Source organism: Danio aesculapii, chromosome 3, assembly GCF_903798145.1.
Source record: "Danio aesculapii chromosome 3, fDanAes4.1, whole genome shotgun sequence".
Lineage (NCBI taxonomy): Eukaryota > Metazoa > Chordata > Actinopteri > Cypriniformes > Danionidae > Danio > Danio aesculapii.
The window spans coordinates 59246909-59274790 of record NC_079437.1 but is presented as its reverse complement, the minus strand read 5'-3'; the positions used below and the strand labels follow the sequence as shown (position 1 = coordinate 59274790).

General features: G+C 31.4%; 1 protein-coding gene across 1 annotated transcript in view; it reads right to left on the bottom strand.

Moving 5' to 3' along the window:
* LOC130221749 (SEC14-like protein 1) overlaps positions 1-23809 on the bottom strand; it is a 43800-nt gene extending 19991 nt beyond the window's left edge. The window contains exons 1-7 of the mRNA XM_056454335.1: positions 23656-23809; positions 22588-22660; positions 7604-7753; positions 4714-4845; positions 4495-4623; positions 861-1029; positions 332-441 (exon numbers count right to left, since the gene is read on the bottom strand). Coding sequence (XP_056310310.1) covers positions 332-441; positions 861-1029; positions 4495-4623; positions 4714-4845; positions 7604-7753; positions 22588-22650 — 753 coding nt within the window. The 5' untranslated portion in view covers positions 22651-22660; positions 23656-23809. The remainder of the gene's footprint in view (positions 1-331; positions 442-860; positions 1030-4494; positions 4624-4713; positions 4846-7603; positions 7754-22587; positions 22661-23655) is intronic.
* Positions 23810-27882: the final 4073 nt, after the last annotated feature.

The following is a 27882-nucleotide window of genomic DNA, read 5'->3' as shown; positions in this document are numbered from 1 at the left end:
ATTCTAGCATGAATTAGCATGTTACTAGCATGATTCTAGCATGGATTAGCATGTAACTAGCATGTTTCTAGCATGAATTAGCATGTTTCTAGCATGAATTAGCATGTTATTAGCATGATTCTAGCATGAATTAGCATGTTTTTAGCATCATTCTAGCATGAATTAGCATGTTACTAGCATGATTCTAGCATGGATTAGCATGTTACTACCATGATTCTAGCATGAATTAGCATGTTACTAGCATGATTCTAGCATGGATTAGCATGTAACTAGCATGATGTCAAGTGTATGTAATGTCAAGTGATAGCTAAATTCTCTGAAATACACCTACCTTGCCTTTGTGCGTTTCCTGCAGCCACTGTCGAAGGCGAATGAGGCAGCTCTCCTGGAAAGGTGTCAGTGTTCCCAGATAGCGCGAGATGTAGTCTGCATCTAACTTGTCTGCAAACACACACAACCATCAAACAGTTAAGAAAAGTGAAGAGAATGGGTTCTCTTCAAAAGTTCACACTGATGATATAGGGTTTCTTTTAGGGGGCAGTCGGGAATACGACTCTCTAAAGAAAAAAAAAAAGTGATGTAGCCCAAATCTCTGAACGCTGCAATGACCTCTGGGACTTCTAGAGCGAGTTTTGTCCTCAAGTCTGCATTGATGCGTCCTTGATATCAGGAATACATAAGGGTTCTGTCAGGAGTCTTGCTGTCTCTAGTTTTGGAACTGAATTTTGGCGTTACGCGAGAACACAAGGACGCAAGATCACTTAAAAACACATATTGCCCCAATGTATTGTCATTCCTCCTCCACACTATGATACTTATGAGCACACGTCACAGCGGGCTGGACTATAGGTTGATCTCACCATCAGGAGAGCCTGGCACGACGTCGGTGGCTCTGCTGGTGCATGCTAGGATAGGTTTGGCGGAGCTGACAGGTATCTGCTGAGGGACGGTAGGGGGAACCCAGCGGGGCATGTGGGTAATGCCCTCCTCCTCCAGCTCTTTGAGGTGAAATTCAATAATCTCTTTTCCCTGTGCAGAAAGAGAGACAAATAAAGAGTGATACAGGAGTTTACACAAACGAAACAAGTAAACATTGGGTTTAAATACACTGACGCATGAAAACACACTCCTACACGCGAGCCAGCTTGAACCAGGACATTACAACAAAACACATCCTGATAACAAACGTAAGGGAGTGTAGAAGCAGCAGGGAAATCCTTGAGAATAGAGCTGGGAGGTCAGTCAGTATGAGCGCTTGGATCTAGATTACGTGAAGAGTTATTCAGTGAAATACTTTAAAGGAATGCTGCAAATAGTTTAAAACTGTTGTCTGGAATGCAATTATGTTGCAAGAGTACACACACATTTTGTAAGAGGAAGGTTTTACAAGATAATACAGTTTCTAAGAGAATTGCAACATTTGTTAGTTCATTTTTTTATCCAGACAAACACTTAGAAATGCTTTAGTGTACAGTAATGTCTGCTTCATGGAGCCAAAATAACTTTCTGTACAGTTTCTTTCTCTTTCTTTCTTTCTTCCTTTCTTTCTTTCTTTCTTTCTTTCTTTCTTTCGTTTATTTATTTACTTATTTCAATATTTACAGAATTATTAGCTGATTGGTATGGTATGATTTTGAAAACACTATTGGTTGGGTTTAGGCAAGGGGGCGGGTGGGTCATTTAAATCAAGTTGATATATTATACACAACAACAAGCCGATCGGCTACTTTCCTGGACACAAACGAAAAGGAAATTGGTAGGGATTGGCAGAAATATACGTGAGAAATGGCACGTACAGTCAAAGTCAGAATTATTAGCCCCCCTTTGAATGTTTTTTCTTTTTTTAATTATTTTCTTAATGATGTTGAACAGAGCAAGGAAATTTAGTATGTCTGATAATATTTTTTCTTCTGGAGAAAGTCTTATTTGTTTTATTTCGGCTAGAATAAAAGCCGTTTTTAGGTTCTTTAAAACAATTGTAAGGTCAAAAATAAACCATCATTATACAATAACTTGCCTAATTACCCTAACCTGCCTAGTTAACCTAATTGACCTAGCTAAGCCTTTAAATGTCACCTTAAGCTGTATAAAAAATATCTAGGAAATATTATGTTCAAATATTATGGCAAAGATAAAATAAATCAGTTATCATAAATTAATTATTAAAATTATTATGTTTTGAAATGTGTTGAAAAAAATCTTCTCTCTGTTAAACAAATTGGGAATTAATAATAATTCAGGGGGGCGAATAATTCTGACTTCAAATATATGCATATTTTTAATAATTTGTTTAAACATTTCTTTACTTGTTTATACATTTACTTATTTTGTTTATTTAGTACTTTAGTAGTTTATACATTTAGTTGTTTACATATTTGCTTGTTTCTTTCTTTTTAATATATTTTGTTTATTTACTTATATTTACTTTTTTCTATATTCATTTACTTTTTTATACAATACTTAATTCTATATGTATTTATTTTAGTTTTTTTAGTTTTATTATTTTAGTAATTTATAGATTTGTTTTTACTTATTTATATATTTGCTTATTTCCTTCTAATATATTTTGTTTATTTATTAACCTAAATTTACTAATTTCTGTATTTACTTACTATTTATTTACTAATTTATATATTTAATCACTTACTATTTATTAACCTAATCATATATTTATTTACTTGTTTATATATTTAATTATTTTCTTTTAGTTATTTATATATTTAGTTAGTTATATATTTAGCAATTCATATTTTTTAATTATTTATATATTTAGTAATTTAGATATTTGGTAGGTTATATATTTAGTAGTTTATATATTCAGTTGTTCATATATTTGCTTCTTTATTTTTGATGTAATTTATTTATTTACTTATTTTTATTCATATATTTACTTACTGTTAACTGACTTATTTATACATTTAATAACTTGTTTATATATTTACTTATTTTGTTTATTTAGTTATTTACATATTTAGTTATTTACATATTTAGCAATTCATATTTTTTATTTATTTATATATTTAGTAATTTAGATATTTGGTAGTTTAGATATTTGGTAGTTTATATATTTAGTTGTTCATATATTTGCTTCTTTCTTTTTGATGTATTTTATTTATTTACTTATTTTTATTTATATATTTACTGTTAACTGACTTATTTATACATTTAATAACTTGTTTATATGCTTACTTATTTTGTTTATTTAGTTATTTACATATTTATTTATTTACATATTTAGTAATTTACATATTTAGTGATTTGCATATTTAGTGATTTGCATATTTAGTAATTTACATATATAGTAATGTACACATTTAGTAATTTCCATATTTAGTTATTTATACATTTGCTTCTTTCTTTCTTTTCTCCCGAATGCTTTTGTATTTACAAGCAAATTTTATAATCCTTTGGGATACCTCTTGACTTCTCCCATGACTGATGATGGAAATAATGGAAGATTGTAATAGTGAAGGGATAGATTTAAGAGAATGCAAACCTGTTGTGAGAGGACACAAAATGTATGCCAGATTACCCAAAAAGTTAAGCAAGAGAATGCAAATGAGAATGTTTTGTAAATAATAAACGCGCACACACTTTTTGGGAAAGACCATGAACAACATTCGCATAACATTTCTCTGGAGTAATGCAATACATGTTATTTTGCACATAAACACATACAAGATGAAAGGCGATGAATAAATATTTCATCATTCACTTGCAAACATATTTTCAAGTAAATAGTGACTGAAATATTTGTGTGTGGGTGTGTTCTGGTTTATGTTATATACAAGGACTGTGTTGTAACATGGGTATAACTTGGGTATTACACTACTAATATGGTATATGAGGACATGTCCTGTGTATAAAAATCTGACATTGACATTTAAACATTTGATATTAAAATATTTAGGGAGTTGGGTAAGGTATAAAATACTTAATGCCCATGGAAAGCCCTCCTAAACCACACATGCAAGTGGTGCGTGTGGTTGTGCACTATTACTATTGTGACAATAAAACATCTTTACATTTATCTTGAGGTGGCTGTAGCACTCGTGGAATAAAAGAAGACCGAATTTGGCCTGGCACATGTCATAATGTGATTTCAAAATATATTTCAGTCACAATCACTTTCGCCAAATAGATGTATCAAAATATTAAGCGCATGCATCCCACAGAACCCAAATGATTCATAAACAATTTCAATTGATTAAGAGCTAATGTAAATACCAGAGACATAAGGTTTATTAACACATACTTGGCTAATACTACGAACTGATATAAGCAATGAGCTAGGAGGAGTTGGGAATGGAGGAGGGAGTGTAAAATTGGCAGGCTGCCAAAAACCTAAGAGAGACTGGATGTATGATTTCAACAGACCACTGTGACAGATATCAGATCTGGATTGGTGCACATCATGAACGCCTAAAGCAAGCTTGACTGACATGTCCGACGAACTAATGCTACACTCCGTTAAAGCGATGTTAATACACTCACCTTTTTAATACTAGTGGCGTACTGCTTCATTGCGATCTTCTCCGCTGTGCTCTCAAACCCAAAAAAAGATTTGATATCCATACTAGCGGACTGCTCGAAACACGTCCAGTCTTCATTCTCGGGATGAACCTGAGAAGGGATTACGGGAACATCGGTTAAACCAGCTAACATGTATCGTGTCTGTCATTAAGAGTGAAATGAGAGTGTGTGTTTTCAGACCGTGTAGCAGCAGTGTTCATAGACGTTGACTCTGCTGGAGAAAGACTCGTTGTAGGCCTCGATGTGTAAGGTTCTCTCTCTACGGTTGAGAGAGTTCTTCTGGATGAAGTACATGTAGTCCACTCCTGCTATCTGCACACACAGTCAGTGCGTTTCACATCAATGAGTTTAAAAGCAACAGTTCGTTCTGTTATTATTTCAAGAGTTCCCACTTAGATATGCTTGGCGTATAAAGCAGGTTTGGCATGCTGTCCCGGGAGAGAACCCTGAGCTCGGAGATATTTGAGCCCTGGGCTCCCGCCCGGTCGATAAGGATATCAGGAGATCCGAGATCAGGTAGGTCTCGAAAGCTCCCCCTTTAGAAAAGGGAGGAAAAGGAGGAGATGGGGTGGAAGGGGGGATTCTTCCAAACGAAGATAGAAACAGTAGGGAGAAAATGATCCATTTATAGTAAACTAGGGTCACTCTGATTGGATAATTACTGATTACAGATGACTGGCCAGACGTGCTCAATCATATGACGTGCTCCTCTCGAAATTAGTTTATGAAACTTTACTTCTTGTCTTCATGTTGATCCAAACCAGCCAGATTTTCATTTATTCATTCATTTTCTTACAGCTTAGTCCCTTATTTATCAGGGGTCACCACAGCGGAATGAACCGCCAACTATTCTAGCATATGTTTTATGCAGCAGATGCCCTTCCAGCCACAGCGCAGTACTGGGAAACACCTGTCCACTTTTGTACGCATTCATACACTTTTCAGTTCAATAGTGCATGTCTTAGGACTGTGGGAGAAACCGGAGCACCCGGAGGAAGCCCACGCCAACACGGGGAGAGCAGGCAAACTCCACACAGAAATGTCAACTGGCCCATCGGGGACTCGAACCAGCGACCTTCTTGCTTTGAGGCGACCTCAGTGCTAACCACTGAGCCACCACATCGCCCATTTTCAATTATTCTTCAGAACATATTGATGATTTGGGTAACACTTCATATTAAATTTGTGTTAGTTAATGCATTTACTAACATGAACAAATAATGAACAATACATTTATTACTTGTTCATGTTAGCTAATGGAAAGCTACAGTTGCTTAATGTTAGTTCATGTTAACTCACAGTGCAGTAATGTTATCAAGCATGAATTCGGATGTTAATAATGCATTAGTAAATGTTGAACTATGAAACAGTTCTACACCTCCATCATTTAATCAGTTATCACTTTGAATTTTAAAGGGGACCTATTGTGCCCCTTTTACAAGATGAAAAATTATTTTCCGATGTCCTTAGCGTGTGTATGTGAAGTTTCAGCTCAAAATACCACACGAATAATGTTTTATAACTCTCTGAAACGGACCCTTTCAGGCTTTGATACTGATTGCGATGTTTTAAATTCAAATCAGATTGTGCTCTTTTCAAAATAGGGCGGAGCTACAAATGCCTGTGTGTCAGCATAGTGGCAGACTCAAAAACAAGACTAACGTCCTGTGCTAATAAGGAAGAGAGGGTCACTATGGATGGGGTTTTCCCTTTCTGATGACATGTACAATGGGAGAATGTCAATCAAAGTGTTTCTGCAGACTGTTTTAATCAAATGTGATTAAAAAAATAATAATTTAATACATTTTTATCATTAGAAGCCGGTTATAGTCACACACTGTTGCCATATAATTGTGTTTAACCCCCTTATAAAGGTGTGTCCCTGCTTTTATAACATTGGAATCCCTTATAGTTTAAACCCTGCAAGGGGCATGTGTCAAATCCGACAACCATTTGGCGAAATTTTTTTGGAGTATTTTGCTTTTTTTTTTTTAAAACCTACTTATTTGATCTAGTCCTAGTTTTTTTGCCTGATCTAAACCAAAGTGGCTCAGTCAGAAATAAGTAAAACATATGTACACAATAAGTGCATTGAAGCGAAAGATTCATTTAAAAGGGATATTCCAGATAACAAAACAGCTGATACTCAATCACAGCGTAATCATTCTGTCTGGTGCAGGCATAGTACTGCAGACGATTCTTGACTACTACGCCAGAATGAGAGCGTAGTTCCTATTATTCTGGCCTAGAAAATAGTAACTTATCATTTTCTGTCACTCTTTTTACATAATGTAACTACAGAAGACCCGAGCTTCATGCTAATGGTCCAATCCGTTTCAATTCATTATGCTAAGCTAAGCTAAAAGTGACCCAGCCAGAACAAGAAATCAGCTGAATTGATTCAAAAATGCTTCAAATCAACAATTTAACTCTAGGAGATTTGTAAAATGAGCCTTTTTCAAAAAAGGTGGTGTTCCTTTAAATGGAAGTACATAGTATTTAGGTTGTTTTGTTATACCGTTATATCGCATACTATTAGACCATTCCTACGATACATGTAGGTTTTTTATTGCATCTTGTTATTAATATTGTATTAGATTTTTTAGGGCAACATTATTTCCACATCAAAAGCTACTGGTCAGACGATTCAGCAAACATCTGAAAAAAACGAATTGCTTAACAACCCAGATTTAACTACGATCTGGAGCTGAGCACTGCAGTGGCTTTACTTTATATCCAAAAGAAAGATATCCAAAAAGAAAAGAGATATCCAATGATGCATACTCGAGTTGTAAACAAATCAGTGTTTTTGAAACTAACGAAGACAGCAGAAGTCAATGATTTATTTCAATTATTAAACCTGACATGTTTAGTGCTCCAAAATACTTTAGATATTTCTTAAAATAAAATATATTGAGTTCACTGTTCACATATTTTAGAGCAGTAATCACAATACTGTGATGTTTTTATCCAAGGTTATTATGCCGTTAGAATTTGATACTGGCCCAAGCCTAATAGTAATTAAGGCCACATAAGAAAGTAGGATCAAATCATGACATAAATAACATACCCTCTTTAGTAACCGAGGGGCTTCAACGTCCACAGTACACCTGCGTTCAATGACCAGCTCGGCCCCGTCCTCACTGTGATTCTCGTTGATGATGTCACTCTTCACAAACATGGGGATCAGAGGGCAGGTCGGGAATCGACGGTCATAGGCCTGAGAGTCAGAGAGAGAGAGAGAGAAAATGTCTTGAAAAGGACCTTTTCACATTTCAGGGTACATTCCAGTCGTAAGAGCTTGATTAGCTGGTTCAGGTGTGTTTGATTAGGGTTGGAGCTAAATCCTCCAGGACACTGGCCCCCCAGGACCGGGTGTGGACACCCCTGGTATACCTATATACAGTTGAAGTCAGAATTATTACCCCCACCCTCCTTTGAATTTTGTTTTCTTTTTTAAATATTTCTCAAATGATGTTTAACAGAGCAAGGAATTTTTCACAGTGTGTCTGATAATATTTTTTCTTCTGGATAAATTCTTAAGTTTTATTTTGGCTAGAATAAAAGCGGTTTTTAAATTTTATGAACCATTTTAGTAGTATTATTATTAAAATTATTAGCCCCTTTAAGCTATATTTTTTCGATAGTCTACAGAACAAAGCATCGTTATACAATAACTTGCCTAATTACCCTAACCTGCCTAGTTAACCTAATTCACCTAGTTAAGCCTTTAAATGTCACTTTAAGCTGTATAGAAGTGTCTAGAAAAATATCTAGTCAAATATTATTTACTGTCATCATGACAAAGAGAAAATAAATCAGTTATTAGAGATGAGTTATTAAAACTATCATGATTAGAAATGTGTCGAAAAAAAAAATCTCTCCATTAAACAGAAATTGGAGAAAAGAAATAAACAGGGGCGGGGGTGTTGGGGGCTAATAATTCTGACTTAAACTGTGTGCACATGTGTGTGTGTATATATTAGGGATGGGCATTTCTGACTACTCTTCATTTTGATTAATCCACAGGTTTGACAAACTCGATTAATCAGGGGTGGAGCTTAAGCAAGAGGCGGGGGCATGTGTGGGTCATAGCGACAATTAAATATCATTCAATTAAAAAAATTAAATAATTAAAAAAATAAATATATATTAAAAAAAAAATATATATATATATATATATATATATATATATATATATATATATATAGGAATAGAAAGATAATACATTTTAATTTAAATGGGTTGTTGCTGTTTCTGGGTTGTTTGTTAAAAAAATAAATAAATAAAATAAAAAACAATACAAATATATAGTTGAAAATGTAGGTTTTTTTTGCAATAACTACATTTTTGTATTATTATCTTCTTGTATTATTTTTCTATTCTTAAAGATGTCCAGTGACCAAACTCGTATACTAATGAATATAACTGTTTAATAAAACTGTTTTGTGCCAATAATCACTGAAAAATAGCTTAAAATATATTATTTTTTTTAAAAAGTGCTGTACTCATTTATGCTGAGCACTGTATGCAAGTGACCCTCATATACAGTTGTTTGAGTTGCTGAGAGCAGAACACTTGTCTTGTGACTGTTTTATTTTTAGTTGACTTAACTCTTAAGATTAGGTTACCAAGTAAAGACAGTTGACATATGGCTTCATGTGACTAAAAGAGAAGCACAGGTGCGACTGTCAATATATGCGCCCTGATCTCTCAGTTATTGGTTTCTACTGTGAAGCCTTGTGAGAAAATGTAGCATAAATAAACTACTTGAAATTGAAGTAATTTATTACATATATCAAATTTTTGTCTTAGTTAATCTAAGATTATAATAAACACATTATGTATGTGGGACTCATTTATTCATTTTTCTTTGGCTTAGTCCCTTATTTATCAGAGGTCGCCACAGCGGAATGAACCATCAACTATTGCAGAATATGTTTTACGCAACGGATGCCCCTCCAGCCACAACCCAGTACTGGGAAACACCCATACACTCACATTTACACACACTCATACACTATGGACAATTTAGTTAATCCAATTCACCTAGTGTATGTCTTTGGACTGTGGAGGAAACCGGAGAACCCAGAGAAAACCCATGCAAACACAAGGAGAACATGCAAACTCCACATAGAAATGCCTACTGACCCAGCAGGGACTCGAGCCAGTGACTTTCTTGTTGTGAGGCGGCAGTTCTAACCATTGAGTCACCGTGGCGTGGTATGCAGGACTCTTATTCTGAAAACTGTGAATCTGCTCATGGCCATCAGAATGCAAAATGCAGGATATACAGATTAAAAATTAACTTAGTGCCTTCAGACGAGGCGTAAGGTCTTATTAACTGCATCTTTTGTTAGTTTAACATGTATATTATGAACTTTGCTCTGAATGTTTGCATTCAGGTGCAGGTTTATGCTTGTAATAAAGCAACAAACATGTAGAAGTGCTGAATGTTTTTGTTTAATGAATGTTTATGCACCGTGCCATATCTCTCAGCTCTTAACGGGAGTTTTCTGGGATGAAAGAAGGGCAACAAACTTAATAAAACTGAAAAATTGAAAACTGTAAAACTTTTCATGGTAATCACAATACAAAATGCAAAGTATATGGATTATATATTAATTTAGTGCCTTCAGAAAAGACGTTAGGTCTGTTTAACTGTATCATTTGTTAGTTTAACATGTATATTGTAAACTTTGCTGTCAGTGTTTGTAATCAGATGCAGGTTTATGTTTGTTGCCTCAATACACGTAACCAATGTTACTGGGAGCTTTTTGGCGTGAAAGAATGACAATAACCTTAATTAAAAACTTAATAAAACTCAAATTTAAAATATTTTGAAATTGAATGACATACATCATTGTCTAAATGTATATTAGATGCAATTATTTGAGGCTTAAGGTAAATTGACACACTTAAATTTGACATTTATAAAGAAAAAAAAAAATTGACGTTACTAATTGTACCAATAAGCATTTCTGACAAAAACATTACATGGATTTATCATTAAAAGTGTTAATAAAATGTTAACTGAACAGTGTTATTTAACATTTAATCTATTGTCAAGCACTTCAACATTTTAGTGAGCACTTTAAAATTAGTGTGTGTCCTTATAACATAAACATAATTTAAAAATGGGAAATAAATAGTCATAAAAATGTCCTTTTATTTCAGTAAATACTTTTGAGATTTAATATTACAACTGAACAAATAACTTTATAACCACATTGTTTTTTATAATGGAAAGTTGCTGCTTTTATACTAAAGCTTGACCAATTATATATATATATATATATATATATATATATATATATATATATATATATATATATATATATATAAATATATATATATATATATATATATATATATATATATATATATATATATATATATATATATATATATATATATATAAATATAAATATATATATATATGACAAAAAAATAATTTATTTATTTTTTATTGTATTGTCTACTTGTTCAAATTCAAATGTGTAAAGCACCAATATAGTACAAATATTGTATTGTAAGTTAATTGTATAATATTCACACATTAACTACAACATATTCTACTTTAATATATATATTTGCCATATTTAATGATTCAGAAATGATGCACTACATTTTTAAATGCATTAATGTTGTACATAAGTGCTTCGTGCAGATGTAAACAAACAGTATACCGAGCAGTGAATCAGCACTTTCTAGTGTGTTTACTCTGTGCTGTTTCACTGAAAGTCAAGTGTATTAAATAGCAACTAGATCCTGTTAAAAGCCAAACAAAGCTATTGTGTACACACACGTGCAAAATGGAAATGATCTATAAACTGCGTGACCTACTAAACAAATGACAAGCTCCTTCCCTCTGTATTATACAGACTTTGGGTGTGTTTATTAATGCATGAAATAATATGATGAAATGGATGAAATGTAATTGTTAACTGTTAACAGTGTGATCTGATCATGTTTAATTTAGCTTTATTTTATTTAGCTTTTTTATTCGATTGTGCTTTATACTTTTTTAGCTTTATTTAATTTTATTTAGCTTTTAGTGTATAATGTTTGGCTTTATTTTATAATATTTAGCTTTTATTTTATTTAGCATATTTTTTTTATTTAATTTTTGCTTTTTTACTTTATTTTTTAGTTTAATTTTATTTAATAAATTTATTTTAATAATATTTAGCTTTTTTGTTTTATTTTTGCGTTATTTTATAATAATTAGATTTTTCTTTTATTTAGTTTAATTTAGTTTGCCTTATTTTTGTTTTATTTTATTTTGCTTTATTGTTGTTTTTTTGCTTTATTTCATTTTGCTTTATTTAATTTTGCCTATTTCGTTGTGCTTTATTTTATTTTGCTTTATTATTTTTTTGCTTTATTTAATTTTGCTGTATTTAATTTTATTTTGCTTTATTTTGTTTTGCTTTATTTTAGTTTATTTAGCTTTATTTTGTTTTACTTTATTTTTTAGCTTAATTTAATTTAATAAATTTATTTTATTTTATTTAATAATATTTAGCTTTTTTGTTTTATTTTTGCGATATTTTATAATATTTAGATTTTTCTTTTATTTCGTTTAATTTAGTTTGCCTTGTTGTTTTATTTTATTTTGCTTTATTGTTGTTTTTTGCTTCATTTCATTTTACTTTGTTTAATTTTGCTTATTTCGTTGTGCTTTATTTTATTTTGCTTTATTTTATTGTTTTGTTTTGCTTTATTATTATTTTTTGCTTTATTTATATTTGCTTTATTTTATTTTATTTTGCTTTATTTTGTTTTGCTTTATTTTATTTAGCTTTATTTTATTTTGCTTTATTTTTTATTGTTTTATTTTGCTTTATTATTATTTTTTGCTTTGTTTAATTTAGCTTTATTTAATTTTATTTAGCTTTTTTTGTTTTGCTGTATTTTATTTAGCTTTATTTTGTTTTGCTTCGTTTTATTTTGCTGCATTTCATTTTATTATGCTTTATTTTATTTTGTTATTTTATTTAGCTTTATTTATTTTTTGCTTTACATTGTATATTTTGATTTTTTGGCATTATTAATTATGAGTTGCACCATCAATTTTCAGGGAGGAACAGTGCGTCTACTTTTGTTGATTACAGCTAACAGGTTCTCATTTCGAGGCTTTGTTTTGTTCCTATTTTGCTTGAGTTCTAGTTTGCATATTTTAGTTCCTGTTTTTCTTCTGTGCTGGTTAAAGTGTTTGTGCAGAGCGGTTTTGTTGCAGTTGGCGTGTGTGAGCAGCTGCTTACGTACATGTATAATAAACTATGGTCACCTTTTTAAAATTCTGGCAGTATCTCAAACTTTGTGCTCAATCAATAGTCTGATGACCTCCATGGACGTCATCCATTAAAGCCAACGAATCAAACAATGAAATGTTTTCTCCGGACACAAACAAAGTTTATGTAAGAGATGAAGCCGGATTTTTTTCTCTATCAGGGACATATAAACTCAAGGTTTTGTAAATCAAATAAACTGCTTTATAAGTTTATATGCATTTCCTTCAATTCAATTGGAGCAAAACTGATCAAATAAATAATAAATAAGCTTTCCATTGATGTTTGGTCTGTAAGGAAAGGACGATACTTAGCCTAGATACAAGTATCAGAAACTATGCTTTATTTGTTTTATTTTGCTTTATTTTATAATATTTAGCTTTTTATTTTACTTACTTTATTCAACTTTATTTAATTTTATTCAGCTTAATTTTATTTTGCTTCATGTCAGCTTATTTTGCTTTATTGTACTGTTTTAATTTGCTTTCTGAGGATTCAGAAAAATATAAATACTGAGAAAATGTAAAGTTGTCTGTATGAAGTGCGTAGAAATGCACAGTGCTAATCTAAAATATAAATGTTGATACATTTACAGTAGGAAATTAATCAAATAATTTCCTGTTACATGCCAACGTTCTTTAGTGTAAGAGAAAAATCTATAAGTTTTGACCCACAACGTGTTTTTATTGCCAAAAATATGCAAATGTGGCATAAGACTAGTTTTGCGAGTCAAAACTGCATTATCCAACACAATGACCTTCATAAAAGACTAAATAAAATAGTGTAGTTTAATCAGGGCAAATAATATTGTGCAATATTCTGATTACACACTTAAAAATAAAGGTATATTTTGAAAAGAGTGGTATAATGCGGGTCTTGCGTTGTGAGAAACAAGCTTTTAATATAGCAATACCTCTTCAGCAGCTGCTTCATAACCAGCCCAAACTATACTGGACGCCTCAGTGAGATTTTCCACAGTTTTCTTCCTCTGACATGGAGCAGAGTCTGCACAATGCTGGAAGTGAATGGCGAACGCTGGCTCATGCTGACTGAAGCATGACGTCAAACTGTGCACTCAGCAGATCTCAAAAACCAATATGCAATAATAATGTTGATAAGAGCCTGCGATTAGTGCCTTCGCCGGGGGAAATGATGTCATTGTGGGGGTGTGGAGGATCGATGCATGTGAACTGTAACCCAATTAACTGGCTGATCAATCATGCGTTGGGCTTACATTACCCTCACACCTGCAACTGTGCCAGAACTAACACTGCAAATAAAAGAAATGCTTTTTCCTAGTTGAGTTTGTCTTGTTTTTAGTACAAATATCTAAAGATTATTAAATTTAGAAACATTTTTCTAAACGACTAACAAATATTGATTTGTTTTTAGAAATAAATGTCAATTTTTTTTCTTTAAAGCAGGCTAAATAATCTGCCAAAGGGGTAAACGAAACAATCTTGTTTTCACTGAATTCATTTATTTTCCTTCGGCTTTGTCCCTTTATTTATCAGGGATCGCCACAGCGGAATGAACCGCCAACTGTTCCAACATATGTTTTACACAGCGGATGCTCTTTTCAGCCGCAATCCATTACTGGGAAACACCCATACACATTCATTCACACACACCCACTAATACACTACAGCAAATTTACTTCTTCCAACTCGCCTATAATGCATGTCTTTCGACTGTGGGGGAAACCGGAGCACCCGGAGGAAACGCACGCCACCACGGGGAGAACATGCAAACTCCACACAGAAATGCCAACTGATGCAACCCAGCCGGGACTCGAAACAGCGACCTTCTCGCAAGGGTGAGGCAAAAGTGCTAACCACTGCACCACCCTGTTTTTTTTACTTTAAAATAAGTTTATTATTCTCACCCTATTGGTAGATTTAGCTTGTTTTAAGGAAAAACTCACTTAATTTTGACGTATTATTTCTGAGAACAAGTCTATTTGTTTTTACTAGTGTAAAAATGGTTCTTGAACTTTGAGATATTTGGACTAGAAACAAGACAAACATGTTAATGCTAGTTAAGACCACACTGAAAATCCCTTGAGCTCTCGCTGGACCTCACTCTTCAGTGGTGCTCTGTGCTGGACCGAGTGTTTATGTGGTTTAATTGAACTTGGGATGGTACTTTGGGGAGCTTGTTCAGGGGATTTCACTCATTGTAAGCCAACAGAACATTTCCATTAGAAAAAAAAGCATGTTCGCACTCTCTCCTTTAAATAAGAAAAGCATTTCAAGAGTTCCCACTTAGATTTGCTTGGCGTTTATAGCAGGTTTGGCATGCTGTCCCAGGAGAGAACCCTGAGCTCGGAGATATTTGAGCCCAGGGCATATCTGGAGATCCGAGATCAGGTATGTCTCAAGAGCTCCCCCTGGGAAAATGGAGGAAAAGGAGGAGATGGGGTGGAAGGGGGGATTCTTCCAAAACAAAGATAGAGCAGTAGGGAGAAAACGATCCATTTATAGTAAACTAGGATCGCTCTAATTGGATTATTACGGATTACCGATGAGCGGCCAGTCGTGCTCAATCATATCACGCGCTCCTCTCGAAATTAGTTTATGAAACTTCACTTTTTGCAATGCAACTATTTTGACATTATATTATAAATTAAATAATTAAATATAATTAGAAAAATAATTAAAATGTGTAACTTTAAGCAGTTTATTTATTGTTTAATCACTGAAATGTCGTTGTGTTTCTATTTTTATTTCAACACCACTGTGTCACAATAGACTGACATGAAACTGAAAATCACATCATCTGCAAACTGAGTGATTCAATTAATCAAGATCAGTGACACAAACTAATATATGATGATTTAATCTGATCATCTTATTTCTCATTTCTCTCACAAAACACAAAATTACATTAATTAAAGACTAAAAAATGCTGTCTCTCAACACAATGTTGTCTCGCCACACAAATCAATTAAGTTAACTTAACAGCTTTTTTATACATGAAGCAATTAAGTTAAAAACCCTCAAGAACTGTGTTGATGCAGCTCGTTATAAATAAGTAGCTTGAACAAAGCTGCAAAAATATGTTTTGGAGTGAAGAAAAGCAAATATGAAATATGAAGGAGTCAAAGAGCGCAAGTTAAGCAAACGTGAATCTCCACATTGATGATTTCTAACGAAAAAAATTAAGTATTTTTCAGTAAAACTCACAAACACGACAACTATTTTGATTCATTCATTCATTTAAGTTAGTTTACTCAATTCCCCTATAGCGCATGTGTTTGGACTGCGGAGGAAACCGGAGCACATGGAGGAAACCCACGCCAACACGGGGAGAACATGCAAACCACACAGAAATGCCAACTTTAGTATTGCTTTAAATGTTTCATTTAATTTTGCTTTATGTTTAGCTTTCTTTTATTTAATTTAGCTTATTTATTTTATTTAGCTTTATGTTAGCTTATTTTGCTTTATTTTAGTGTATTATTTTGCTTTATTTTTTAATCTTTAGCTTTTTATTTCATTTAAATTTCTTTTATTTAGCTTCATTTTATGTTATTTAGCTTTATGTTAGCTTATTTTGCTTTATTTTAGTGTATTATTTTGCTTTATTTTTTAATCTTTAGCTTTTTATTTCACTTAAATTTATTTTATTTAGCTTCATTTTATTTTATTTTGCTTTATGTTAGCTTCTTTTGCCTTGTTTTTATTTTGCTTTATTTTATAATATTTAGCTTTTTATTTTACTTTATTTAATTTTATTCAGCTTAATTTGAATTTGCTTTATGTTAGCTTATTTCACTTTATTGTACTGTTTTATTTTGCTTTCTTGTCTTTTATTTTGCTTCATTTTTTAGCTTCATTTAATTTTATTTAGTATTGTTTTAGTTTATTTTGCTTAAATTTAGTTTATAATATTTTGAACTAATTTTATTTTATTTAGCTTTATTTTATTTTGTTCTATTTAGATTTATTTTAGTTTATTTAGCTTTATTTGATCACTTTGGGCTTTATTTTATAGCTCATTTTTAGCTTCTTTGTTTTTATTTAGCTTCAAGATTATGATATTTAACTTTATTTTATAATATTTAACTTTAGGCGACGCAGTGGCGCAGTAGGTACTGCTGTCGCCTCACACCAAGAAGGTCGCTGGGTCACTGGTTCGAGCCTCGGCTCAGTTGGCATTTCTGTGTGATGTTTGCATGTTCTCCCTGCATTCGCGTGGGTTTTCCTCCGGGTTTCCTCCACTGGAGGATTACAGGTAAATTGGGTAAGCTAAATTGTATGTTGGGTAGGCTAAACTGTAGTGAGTGAGTGTGTGTGGATGTTTCCCAGAGATGAGTTGTGGCTGGAAGGGCATCCGCTGCGTAAAAACATGCTGGATAAGTTGGCGGTTCATTCCGTTGTGGCGACCCCGGATTAATAAAGGGACTAAGCCAAAAAGAAAATGAATGAATGAATAAATATTTAACTTTATTTATTTAGCTTTATTTTATTTTGCTTTATTATGATGCAGGGGTAAACATCCTAAGCATGTTTCACAGAAATTAATTTTTTTCTTGCAGAAAGTAATTGTGCTAAATTGTATTTAATGTGTACGTTTAATTTTAGTGCATGTCAAATCCTAAAAGTCTAGGCAACACTTTATTTTACACTCCAGTTTCTCATGTCTGTGAATAACAACTGTTCTGTATTATCCATAAACCAACCTCTGAACTTAACCTTAATCCGTGTTCTTACCTTATATAATGCAGAACGTTCTGTGAACACAACACCCACTCATAGAGTAAAATAAAGTGCAACCAAGGTATGAAAACATACTTACAATAATACATCATTACGAAACTAAAGGTCAATCAAAACCATGATTATTATAAAATATAAACTATATAGATTTAATGCAGTTAACATGCAGTTAAATGTCCAAACAACAACAACAACATTCAGTTCAGTTTGCACCTTTGTTTCTGTAATAAGTGCTCTTTTACTAAAGTCTTCCCTTTCTTGTGTTAACGAGAGGTAAATGATGCTGTAAAAGGCTATAAAACATTTAAAAGCTCACGGGACGGTTGTGAAACGACTGAAGTGTGTGTGTCGCGGTGCTGAGGTTCTGTATACTCTTATCAGCTTTATCAGGACAGCTGGTGATCAACAACTGAGATACACAGAGCCAGAGTTACGTTTACATAAGAGGTGATTTTATGAAATGTCTTGTCAGATATAAAGCCGCATCTGTCAAACTTCAAAGGAAATTGTCAATTGGATTCATAATATTGTGTGTTAAGTGTGCAAAATGTACACATTTTCTGTGCATTGGCAGGAAATAGTAAGGTCATAAAATAATAATAATAACAATAATAATACATGTATTATTATTATTTATATACAGTAATCAACATTCGAAGTGAATCAAAAATGTTTTTAAAATTGTCCTAGGACAAGAATAGATGTTGTTCAATAGTTTTAGGACAATTTTGATGAAAAGTGATGACCCACTTCATATGCATGTATGTATGTATATATATGTGTACGTATGTATGTATTGATGTATGCATGTATAGATAAATAAACAAATAAATGCTTTTGAATACTAGTACTACTTAAAAAATACAATTAAGTAAAATAAGAAAAATATTTATTTTTACAGATAAAAAAAAACATACTTGAACGGACACATAGAAAATAATTGTTGGATCCCATTTAAGGTTATTTAGAAATTTTGAAAGAAGGAATATATATTTTATTACAATAACAATAATAATAAAAACAGTAATAATAATAATAATAATAATAATACTAATAGTAATGTCAATAATAATAATAATAATATGATAAAATAATAGCAATAAATAAATAAATAAAATTGTATACTTTTAATAATAACAACAATAATAGTGGTAATAATCATAAAATAATAACAATAAATTCATAAATACAAAATCATAATAATAATAAAAATAACAATAAATAAAATAAAATGTATTGTTAATAATAATAGAAGTGATAGTAATAATAATAATAATAATAATAATAATAATAATAATAATAATAATAAAATGTATTGTTATTAATGATAATGATGATAGTAGTATAAATAAATAAATAAATAAATAAATAAATAAATAAATAAATAAATAAATAAATAAATAAATAAATAAATAAATAAACAAACCTTCACAGAAACATCCAGTCTTTCTGTAGTGTTTGATAGCATATGGCAACTGTCATCATAGAAAGAAAAAAATAAAATGGCCCTGATGCTGAAAGTTAAACAGATTCTCCTATTTCTTCAGATGTCTCATTGTTAATAAGCAACATAAACAAATGGTTTATCTAAATGGCCAGTACAGTCACTTGATTAGTCCTCTCTCAGTCTAAAACAGTGCATGGTAAAATGACACCAGTGACGGAGGTTTACCCATGAAGCGACAGTAACCCAGTTTCTAGTGTGTTGTTGTTTATCACTGCACCTATAGTGAGCTGAACATGTTTGTACAGACACTGTGTCCTCAGTCTGCAGCGTGTGTGTGTGTGTGTCTGACCTCCTCCTCTGCTCTTAATTTCACATACACTTATGTCAGTTAGCTCTTCCTCCCACAGATAGATAGATAGATAGATAGATAGATAGATAGATAGATAGATAGATAGATAGATAGATAGATAGATAGATAGATAGATAGATAGATAGATAGATAGATAGATAGATAGATAGATAGATAGATAGATAGATAGATAGATAGATAGATAGATAGATAGATCATTCATTTTCAAATATTTTTTTCATTTTTTTAAATATTGTAATCGATGTTTAACAGATCAAGGGAATTTTTCACAGTATTTTTACTACATTTTTCTACCGGAGAAAGTTTTATTTCTTTAGGTCAAACAAAAAGTCAGCTAACACCATTATCCCCATCTGATTGTACAGGTTACCCATACAAATTAAATTTGGTTATAACATTTTTCACCTAAATTTGCAACCTATAAAAAGTGTTAAATATGCATATTATTGGCATATTAAAACTATGTTTTAATGTAAATGTAAATGACAGAATTTCAATTTGAATTTACTTTTAATTTTGGAGCAATCTTGGTTCATATTTTAGAGAAAATGCTAATTTTTTTATTTTGTTATTCTACACATCACATTTAAAATATATATTTTTTTTATACTAGCATACTTTCACATTAACAAAGATTAATAAATACTGTAATGTCTCGTTTGTGTTAATAAAAAGCATAACACTAACTACTTGAACCTTTTTGTTTTTAGCAGACCACGTGATTACTGTATTTTTAGTCTTTCTAGATGGCAACACTGACCAATCAGAAGCCAGGAAGGTAACAATCTACTTTAAATTGATGAGCACACAAAACAATGGTTGAATTAAACCATAAATACCATTAAAACAATAAAGCGATAATGGCTTGTGCTCTATAAAGTTAAAGATTCACCTGTATTTGAGCTGACAGCTAATCTAAAGGTCTAGTGAACTCTGGAGCAAAGCAGCTTTCACTCAGAGTACAGCTGACTGGACAAACTGTGTGAACTCTACTACACAGAAATAATTATGCAGTGTTTTACAAAGGCATGATGTCCCATTCTGGGGTTGATCAATGACCTAAGTGATTGTATATATAGTTGAAGGAAAAGATATTAGCCCTTCTGTGCAATTTCTGATGTTTAAAGTGATGTTTAAAGGGCAGTTTAGATATCATGTCTAAAAATGTGTGGAAAGTGCAAGATTTCAATTAGATTTTGTGCTCGCGCTCTTGTGTTTGTGTCTATAGTTATTAAGCAACCACAAACTATTCTCATTCATTCATTTTCCTTCAACTTAGTCCCTTTATTCATCAGGGGTCGTCACAGCAGAATCAACCAACCAACTTATACCAGCATATGTTTTACACATCGATGCCCTTCCAGCCACAACCCAGTACTGGGAAACATCCATACACACTCATTCATACACTACGGCCAATTTAGTTCATCCAATTCACCTATAGAACATGTCCTCCCCACATGAACATGGGGAGAACATGCAAACTCCACACAGAAATGCCAACTGACCCAGCCGGGACTCAATCCAGCGACCTTCTTGCTGTGAGGTGACAGTGCTAACCACTGAGCCACCATGTCACCCCCCACCAATTATTATTGCATTACAATCAAATTCGTAAAAGTTAAGGTCATTAGTTAACATAACTTTATTAGTTACTAATAACTTTAATTAACCAGTAATTGCTTTTAACAGTTAAAGTTTTTATTTTTAAACATCATTAACCTGCAGTTATATAGTATAGGTGATGTCTATGTGTACAAACAAACTGACAAATTCTTGCTGCAGCTCTGATACAAGTTTTAAAAAGCACTGCAGTGTTTGAGTGCTCCGAGTTCGTCTGATGTAATTAGTCTACTGTTATTACTGAAATGTGTATGTTCCATACGAATTATGAAGCTGATTGGTTAATTCTAGTCACATAACTCACAGTGCGCTTTCAGCGTTCTGAAATGTTAAGATGTTTTCAACTAGGTGCAGCTGGAAAATGAACGCCTCTCCCTATTTACATACACGCAGCATTTAGATGCTAAATGTAAACGCCACCCATCATAGAAAGACATTTTCATAGTATTCCCTATTAAAAAATATATATATTCTGGAAAAAGTCTTGGTTCTTTTAGTTTTGGCTGCAATAAAAGCAGTTCATTTTTTATATATAATGTTTTTTAAGGTTAATATTATTAGCCATCTTAAGAAATAGTTTCCTCTGATTGGCTACAGAACAAACCTCTGTTGTCCAATGACTTTCCTAATTAACCAAACTTGTCTTATTAACCTTGTTAAGCCCTTAAATTGCACTTTAAGCTGAATACTAGTATCTTACAAAATAACGAGAAAATATTATTTTCTGCCATCATGGCAAAGACAAAATAAATTAGTTATTAGACATTAGTTATTAAAACTGTTATGTTTTTTAAGTGCATTCTCTCCATCAAATAGCACAGAAACATTTTTAAATAATTAAATATTTGTGTGATCCTTATATAGTTTTAAAATCTCAACAAATTATTCTTGTTCTATACATGCCTGACAAGATGACAAGACTATTACACTCAATTAGCCTATATTTTAGTAGGTAGACTCAGTAAATCATGGTAAATATTCATGATAATCATTTTTTTAAATAAATAAACTTTCTGAAATATTCTATATAAATTAAATAAATAGAATTATATCAATATCCAGCCATGCTTTACAACAAGGTTTCATTATTAACTAATATATTTACTAAACAAATGAACAATACTTTTACAGCATGTATCAATGTAGTTTAGCATTTCTACTACTAATGCATAATAACATTACTTGTTAATATTAGGCAACATTGAGTTGCATTAACAAGAACTAACAATGAACAACTGTATTTTCATTAAGTAATGTTAACAAAGTTGTAACTTTAATAAAACATTATATTAATATTAATTATTAATTAATTCATTAATTATTATTATATATTAATATTAATTATATTATATTCGTTCATTTACTTGCCAACACTTCACTTTAAAATGACTTAAATCCTGTGATCAATAACCATAATAATGTCAAATTATATAGATCAATTACAAGCAATAAACTATAAAGCAAACTCTAACCTTATTACATTTAGCACATTACTAGTATTAAGTTGATTAATATTAATAGGCGTTACACTGAATCAACACAATTTGAGCTGTAAACTTTCTTGTGAACATTCAGTACAGTGTTTCTTTAAAAACTCACCGCCATTATTAACTCAAAGGGGTATTTGTAGACCCTCACGGGGGACTGGTATTTCTGCACCATCTCTGAAACTCTAAAGGGGAAAAACAGAAAACCCAAATTATAATCTAAAAGCATGAGATACTGTCATCCCACATGAATAAACACAACTCTAGAAATCTATAATAAAATACTATAGTGTTTTTGAACCATCCTGTATAGTTCTGTATATATTATAGTATGCGCACAAATCTTTGTTAATGAATTATACAGCATAATGTAGTATTAACTATAGTGAACTGATAAACCATAATAAATACTATCTTGTGGTATAGTTTATTTTTTTACAACTGTGCGGTGTATTATGGTAAGTTACTCTATGGTTATATAAAACTACAGTAGGCTTCTGGGTAATTAGTTTATATTAAACCAGCAGTTGTATTACCATGGATTAATTCACGTATTGAACTACAACATGGTTAAAGAAAACAGTGTATAGTGTTTACTATAAATAATGTATTTTTTGTTTTAGATGAGAACTCACGTGATATACATTATACTACCACATTTGTAAGTTTTCAAGCAGTGTTGGGTAAAGTAAAAGTAATATATTAGACTTTTAACTAACTTTAAGTAACGTTAAGTAAGTTACTTTTTTTAAAGTAACGTCAAAGTACGTGTCACGTTATTTTTGCGTTTTTTATTTGTTTGTTTAATTAAGATTAATATCGGCTTAAGATTGTGATACATTACCTTACAAAAAGTTACTTTACTCAAAACTAACAATAATTTGCTCAGTATTAGTGAAGCTAGTCTACAAAAAAACATGTTTTGTTGCAATGTGATCAGGATTAAAGAGCAGCAGTCACAAGTTCAGCCTGAAAACAACGAGCACCGTTTGTTAACAGAGACTCAAAAGAGGTCATTAGACACAATATCAGCATTCATAATTCATAACCATGAGTGTTTTATCTTCATCTGCACGGACACTTTAAACTAAACACGAGGAAATCAGCCTGTAAACACAGAGCGACGAACACCGAGTAAACATGGAGGACAGCTGTTTAATAATGAACGGCTACGCTTTACCTTTGGAGTAAAAGTTGCAGAGAATGGAGCTAAAACGAGTCCCGACGAAGTCTGTAGGGAAGAAGTAAGTATCCAGACGCGTTTGCTTTAGTTTTTCTGCTTCATGCTGATCAGGAAGTACAAGCTGTGCGTTGTGTCAGATGAGGTTACATAACATACGTCATTCACACAGTTCATAAACTCCGCCTCAACTCCGCTCGCCCAGACACAACTTTATACGTTACCTCGAGGGATTTTTGCACAAATTGACAATATTTACACAGGTATATGGGGATATTTATACTGGAAGTGTCAGATTAAACTAGAAATGTAGTGCAGTGTCAGATTAAACTAGAAATGCCGTGTTTGTTGTGACGTTTAAAGTCCAGCTTGACTAAAAACGATTTCTCAGTGCCCTTGCTTCACTCTAAAAACAAATGCTGGATTGTTTCAAACCAAAATTTGGGTAAAATAACAAACACAATCGTTGAATTAATATTTTTTTTAACCCAACTGTTCACGTCCGAACCAAATTTGGGTTGAAACTATCCAGCATTTGTTTTGGAGTTGGGTGTCTGAGGTTACGTTGGTTTTACATCAGCACATTCGGACTTTGTACTTTCAATAAAATAGTAAAGCAGAATTTAAAAATATATAATTTGTTATATAATTTAATTATGATGTACTATTATGAGCAAAACGTGACTCGGTCGATATATTGTTTACCACGCTAGCCTATTTTTAAAACATTCGGTCTCAAGTCGCATGCATAACTTCAAAGCAACATTAGCAAAACTTAACTTGACTGTGAACAATATTGTACTTCGATATTAGCTGCTAATATGATTTCTATATTTAGAATTTGCAAAGAATACTTGTCTGGGAGTTATATTAAAAAGGTGAAAGTGCGAATATAAAACCAACTTACTTCAATATTACTAGGGTTCTTAAAGGAATAGTCACCCCAATATACAAGGGCTCTTAAAGGGATCGTTCACCCCAAAATGAAATTCTGTCATTTATTTACCCTTTACTTGTACTTTTACCCTGCTCAACATAAGGTATTTTAAGAATGTTGAAAAAACATCAACAATTGACTTCCAAACTTTTTGTTTGTTTGTTTGTTTTGCTTTTCTCCCAACATTCCTCAAAATTTCTTATTTAGTTTTTAACATTAAAAAAAGTTTATTCAAATAACTTTAAAACCGCAAACGTGTGATTAAATGGTGAATTTCCATTTGTGGTGAGCTGTGCCTTTAATCAATAGATAGGTTGATCATCCTGTTTAAAAAGCAGCCTATACACCACCTGGTTTTTAATGAAGTCGCCTTGACTATCAGTTTACTTCAGTGCTGGGCAAAGATTAATCGCAATTAATCCAACATAAAAGTTTGTGATGTATATGCGATACACACATAGAAACAAAACTATACTAAACAGTTTTGTTACATAGATATTTGAATTTATATATAATTAGTTTTATATACATATATTATATGTGAATATAAATTACCATATTCATTTTGTCAAGTATATGCATGCATGTGTTTATTTACATAAACATTATACATATACATAGTACACACAAAACAAACTTTTAATTTGAATGCGATTAATCATGATTTGTTTTTGCCCAGCACTAGTTTACTTGATCATTCAGGTGACAGGACAAACTGATAGAAATTAATGTCATAATTAAGAATTAAAGAAACATGAATCTTTACAATCAGCAGTATATTTATGCTTTCAGGTTGTTTTGTGGAGCCTCAATCTGTCCTCTTACAGCTTTTAAAAGTTTCACATTCATGTAATATATATATATATATATATATATATATATATATATATATATATATATATATATATATATATATATATATATATTCATTCATTTATTCGACAGCACTACCTACTTCGCCACTGCATCGCCATATATATATATATATATATATATATATAGATATATACAGTAGATGTATAGATTCTGACTTCAACTGTATATATAAATATAAATATATATATATATATATATATATATATATATATATAGATATACAGTTGAAGTCAGAATTATTAGCCACCCCCCCCCCCCCCCCCTTGATTTTTTTTCTTCTTTTTTAAATATTTCCCAAATGATGTTTAACCGAGCAAGGAAATTTTCACAGTATGTCTGGTAATATTTATTCTTCTGGAGGAAGTTTTATTTGTATCATTTTGGCTAGAACAAAAGCAGTTTTAATTTTTTAAAAAATCAATTTTACGGTCAAAATTATAAGCCTCTCTAAGCTAATTTTTCCCATTAGTCTACAGAACCAACCATCATTATACATTAACTTGCCTAATTAGTCTAACCTGCCTAGTTAACCCAATTAACCTAGTTAAGCCTTTAAATGTCACTTTAAGCTGTATAGAAGTGTCTTGAAAAATATCTAGTCAAATATTATTTACTGTCATCATGGCAAACAGAAAATAAATCAGTTAACAGAAATTAGTTATTAAAACGATTATTAGAAATGTGTTGAAAAAAAATCTCTCTGTTAAACAGAAATTGGGGAAAAATAAACAGGGGGGCTAATAATTCTGACTTCAACTGTTTATATGAACATTTGACAAATTATAATTATTAATTATTTCCAATTTAAATTCATTTTAAAAGACTGACCATTATATGCAAAATAAAGATGCTAAAATGTCCCCTCTGTCACAGTCCCAGAACCGGATCTTTGGTCTTGAAACCTTCCTAAAAGTGAATGTACAACAGAATAAATGTTAATGTATTTATTAATGATTATGGTTCATATGACTTCTGATTTGATTTAAAGTGGTTGAATTAAGTCACAATTTAAGTTAAATATCTATACTTAGAGTTACTAAGTTACTTACAGCTTTGTACAACAGTACAATTTACACCAGTAAGCACAGTTATCCAGAAGATGGCGCTGTTGACTTTTCCAAACGATCATGACTGCTGCGGTCATCTATCTATCTATCTATCTATCTATCTATCTATCTATCTATCTATCTATCTATCTATCTATCTATCTATCTATCTATCTATCTATCTATCTATCTATCTATCTATCTATCTATCTATCTATCTATCTATCTATCTATCTATCTATCTATCTATCTATCTATCTATCTATCTATCTATCTTATCTATCTGTGGGAGGAAGAGCTAACTCACATAAGTGTATGTGAAATTAAGAGCAGAGGAGGTCAGACACACACACACACACACACACGCTGCAGACTGAGGACACAGTGTCTGTACAAACATGTTCAGCTCACTATAGGTGCAGTGCTGAACAACAACACACTAGAAACTGGGTTACTGTCGCTTCATGGGTAAACCTCCGTCACTGGTGTCATTTTACCATGCACTGTTTTAGACTGAGAGAGAACTAATCAACTGACTGTACTGGCCATTTAGATAAACCATTTGTTTATGTTGCTTATTAACAATGAGACATCTGAAGAAATAGGAGAATCTGTTTAACTTTCAGCATCAGGGCCATTTTATTTTTCTTTTTATGATGACAGTTGCCATATACTATCAAACACTACAGAAAGACTGGATGTTTCTGTGGAGGTTTGTTTGTTTATTTATTTATTTATTTATTTATTTATTTATTTATTTATTTATTTATTTATTTATTTATACTACTATCATCATTATTATTAATAACAATAAATATTATTATTATTATTATTATTATTATTATTATTATTATTATTATTATTATTATTATTAATATTATTCAACTCAAATTTATTACTCAAATTTATTTTTTCATCATTATTATTACCATCACTTCTATTATTATTAAGAATACATTTTATTTTATTTATTGTTATTTTTCCTATTATTATGATTTTGTATTTATGAATTTATTGTTATTATTTTATGATTATTACCACTATTATTGTTGTTATTATTAAAATTATAAAAATTTATTTATTTATTTATTGCTATTATTTTATCATATTATTATTATTATTGACATTACTCTTCTTCTATTATTATTATTATTATTATTATTATATTATTATTATTATTATTATTGTAATAAAATATATATTCCTTCTTTCAAAATTTCTAAATAACCTTAAATGGGATCCAACCATTATTTTCCATGTGTCCGTTCAAGTATGTTTTTTTTATCTGTAAAAATAAATATTTTTCTTATTTAACTTAATTGTATTTTTTAAGCATTACTAGTATTCAAAAGCATTTATTTGGGTTTA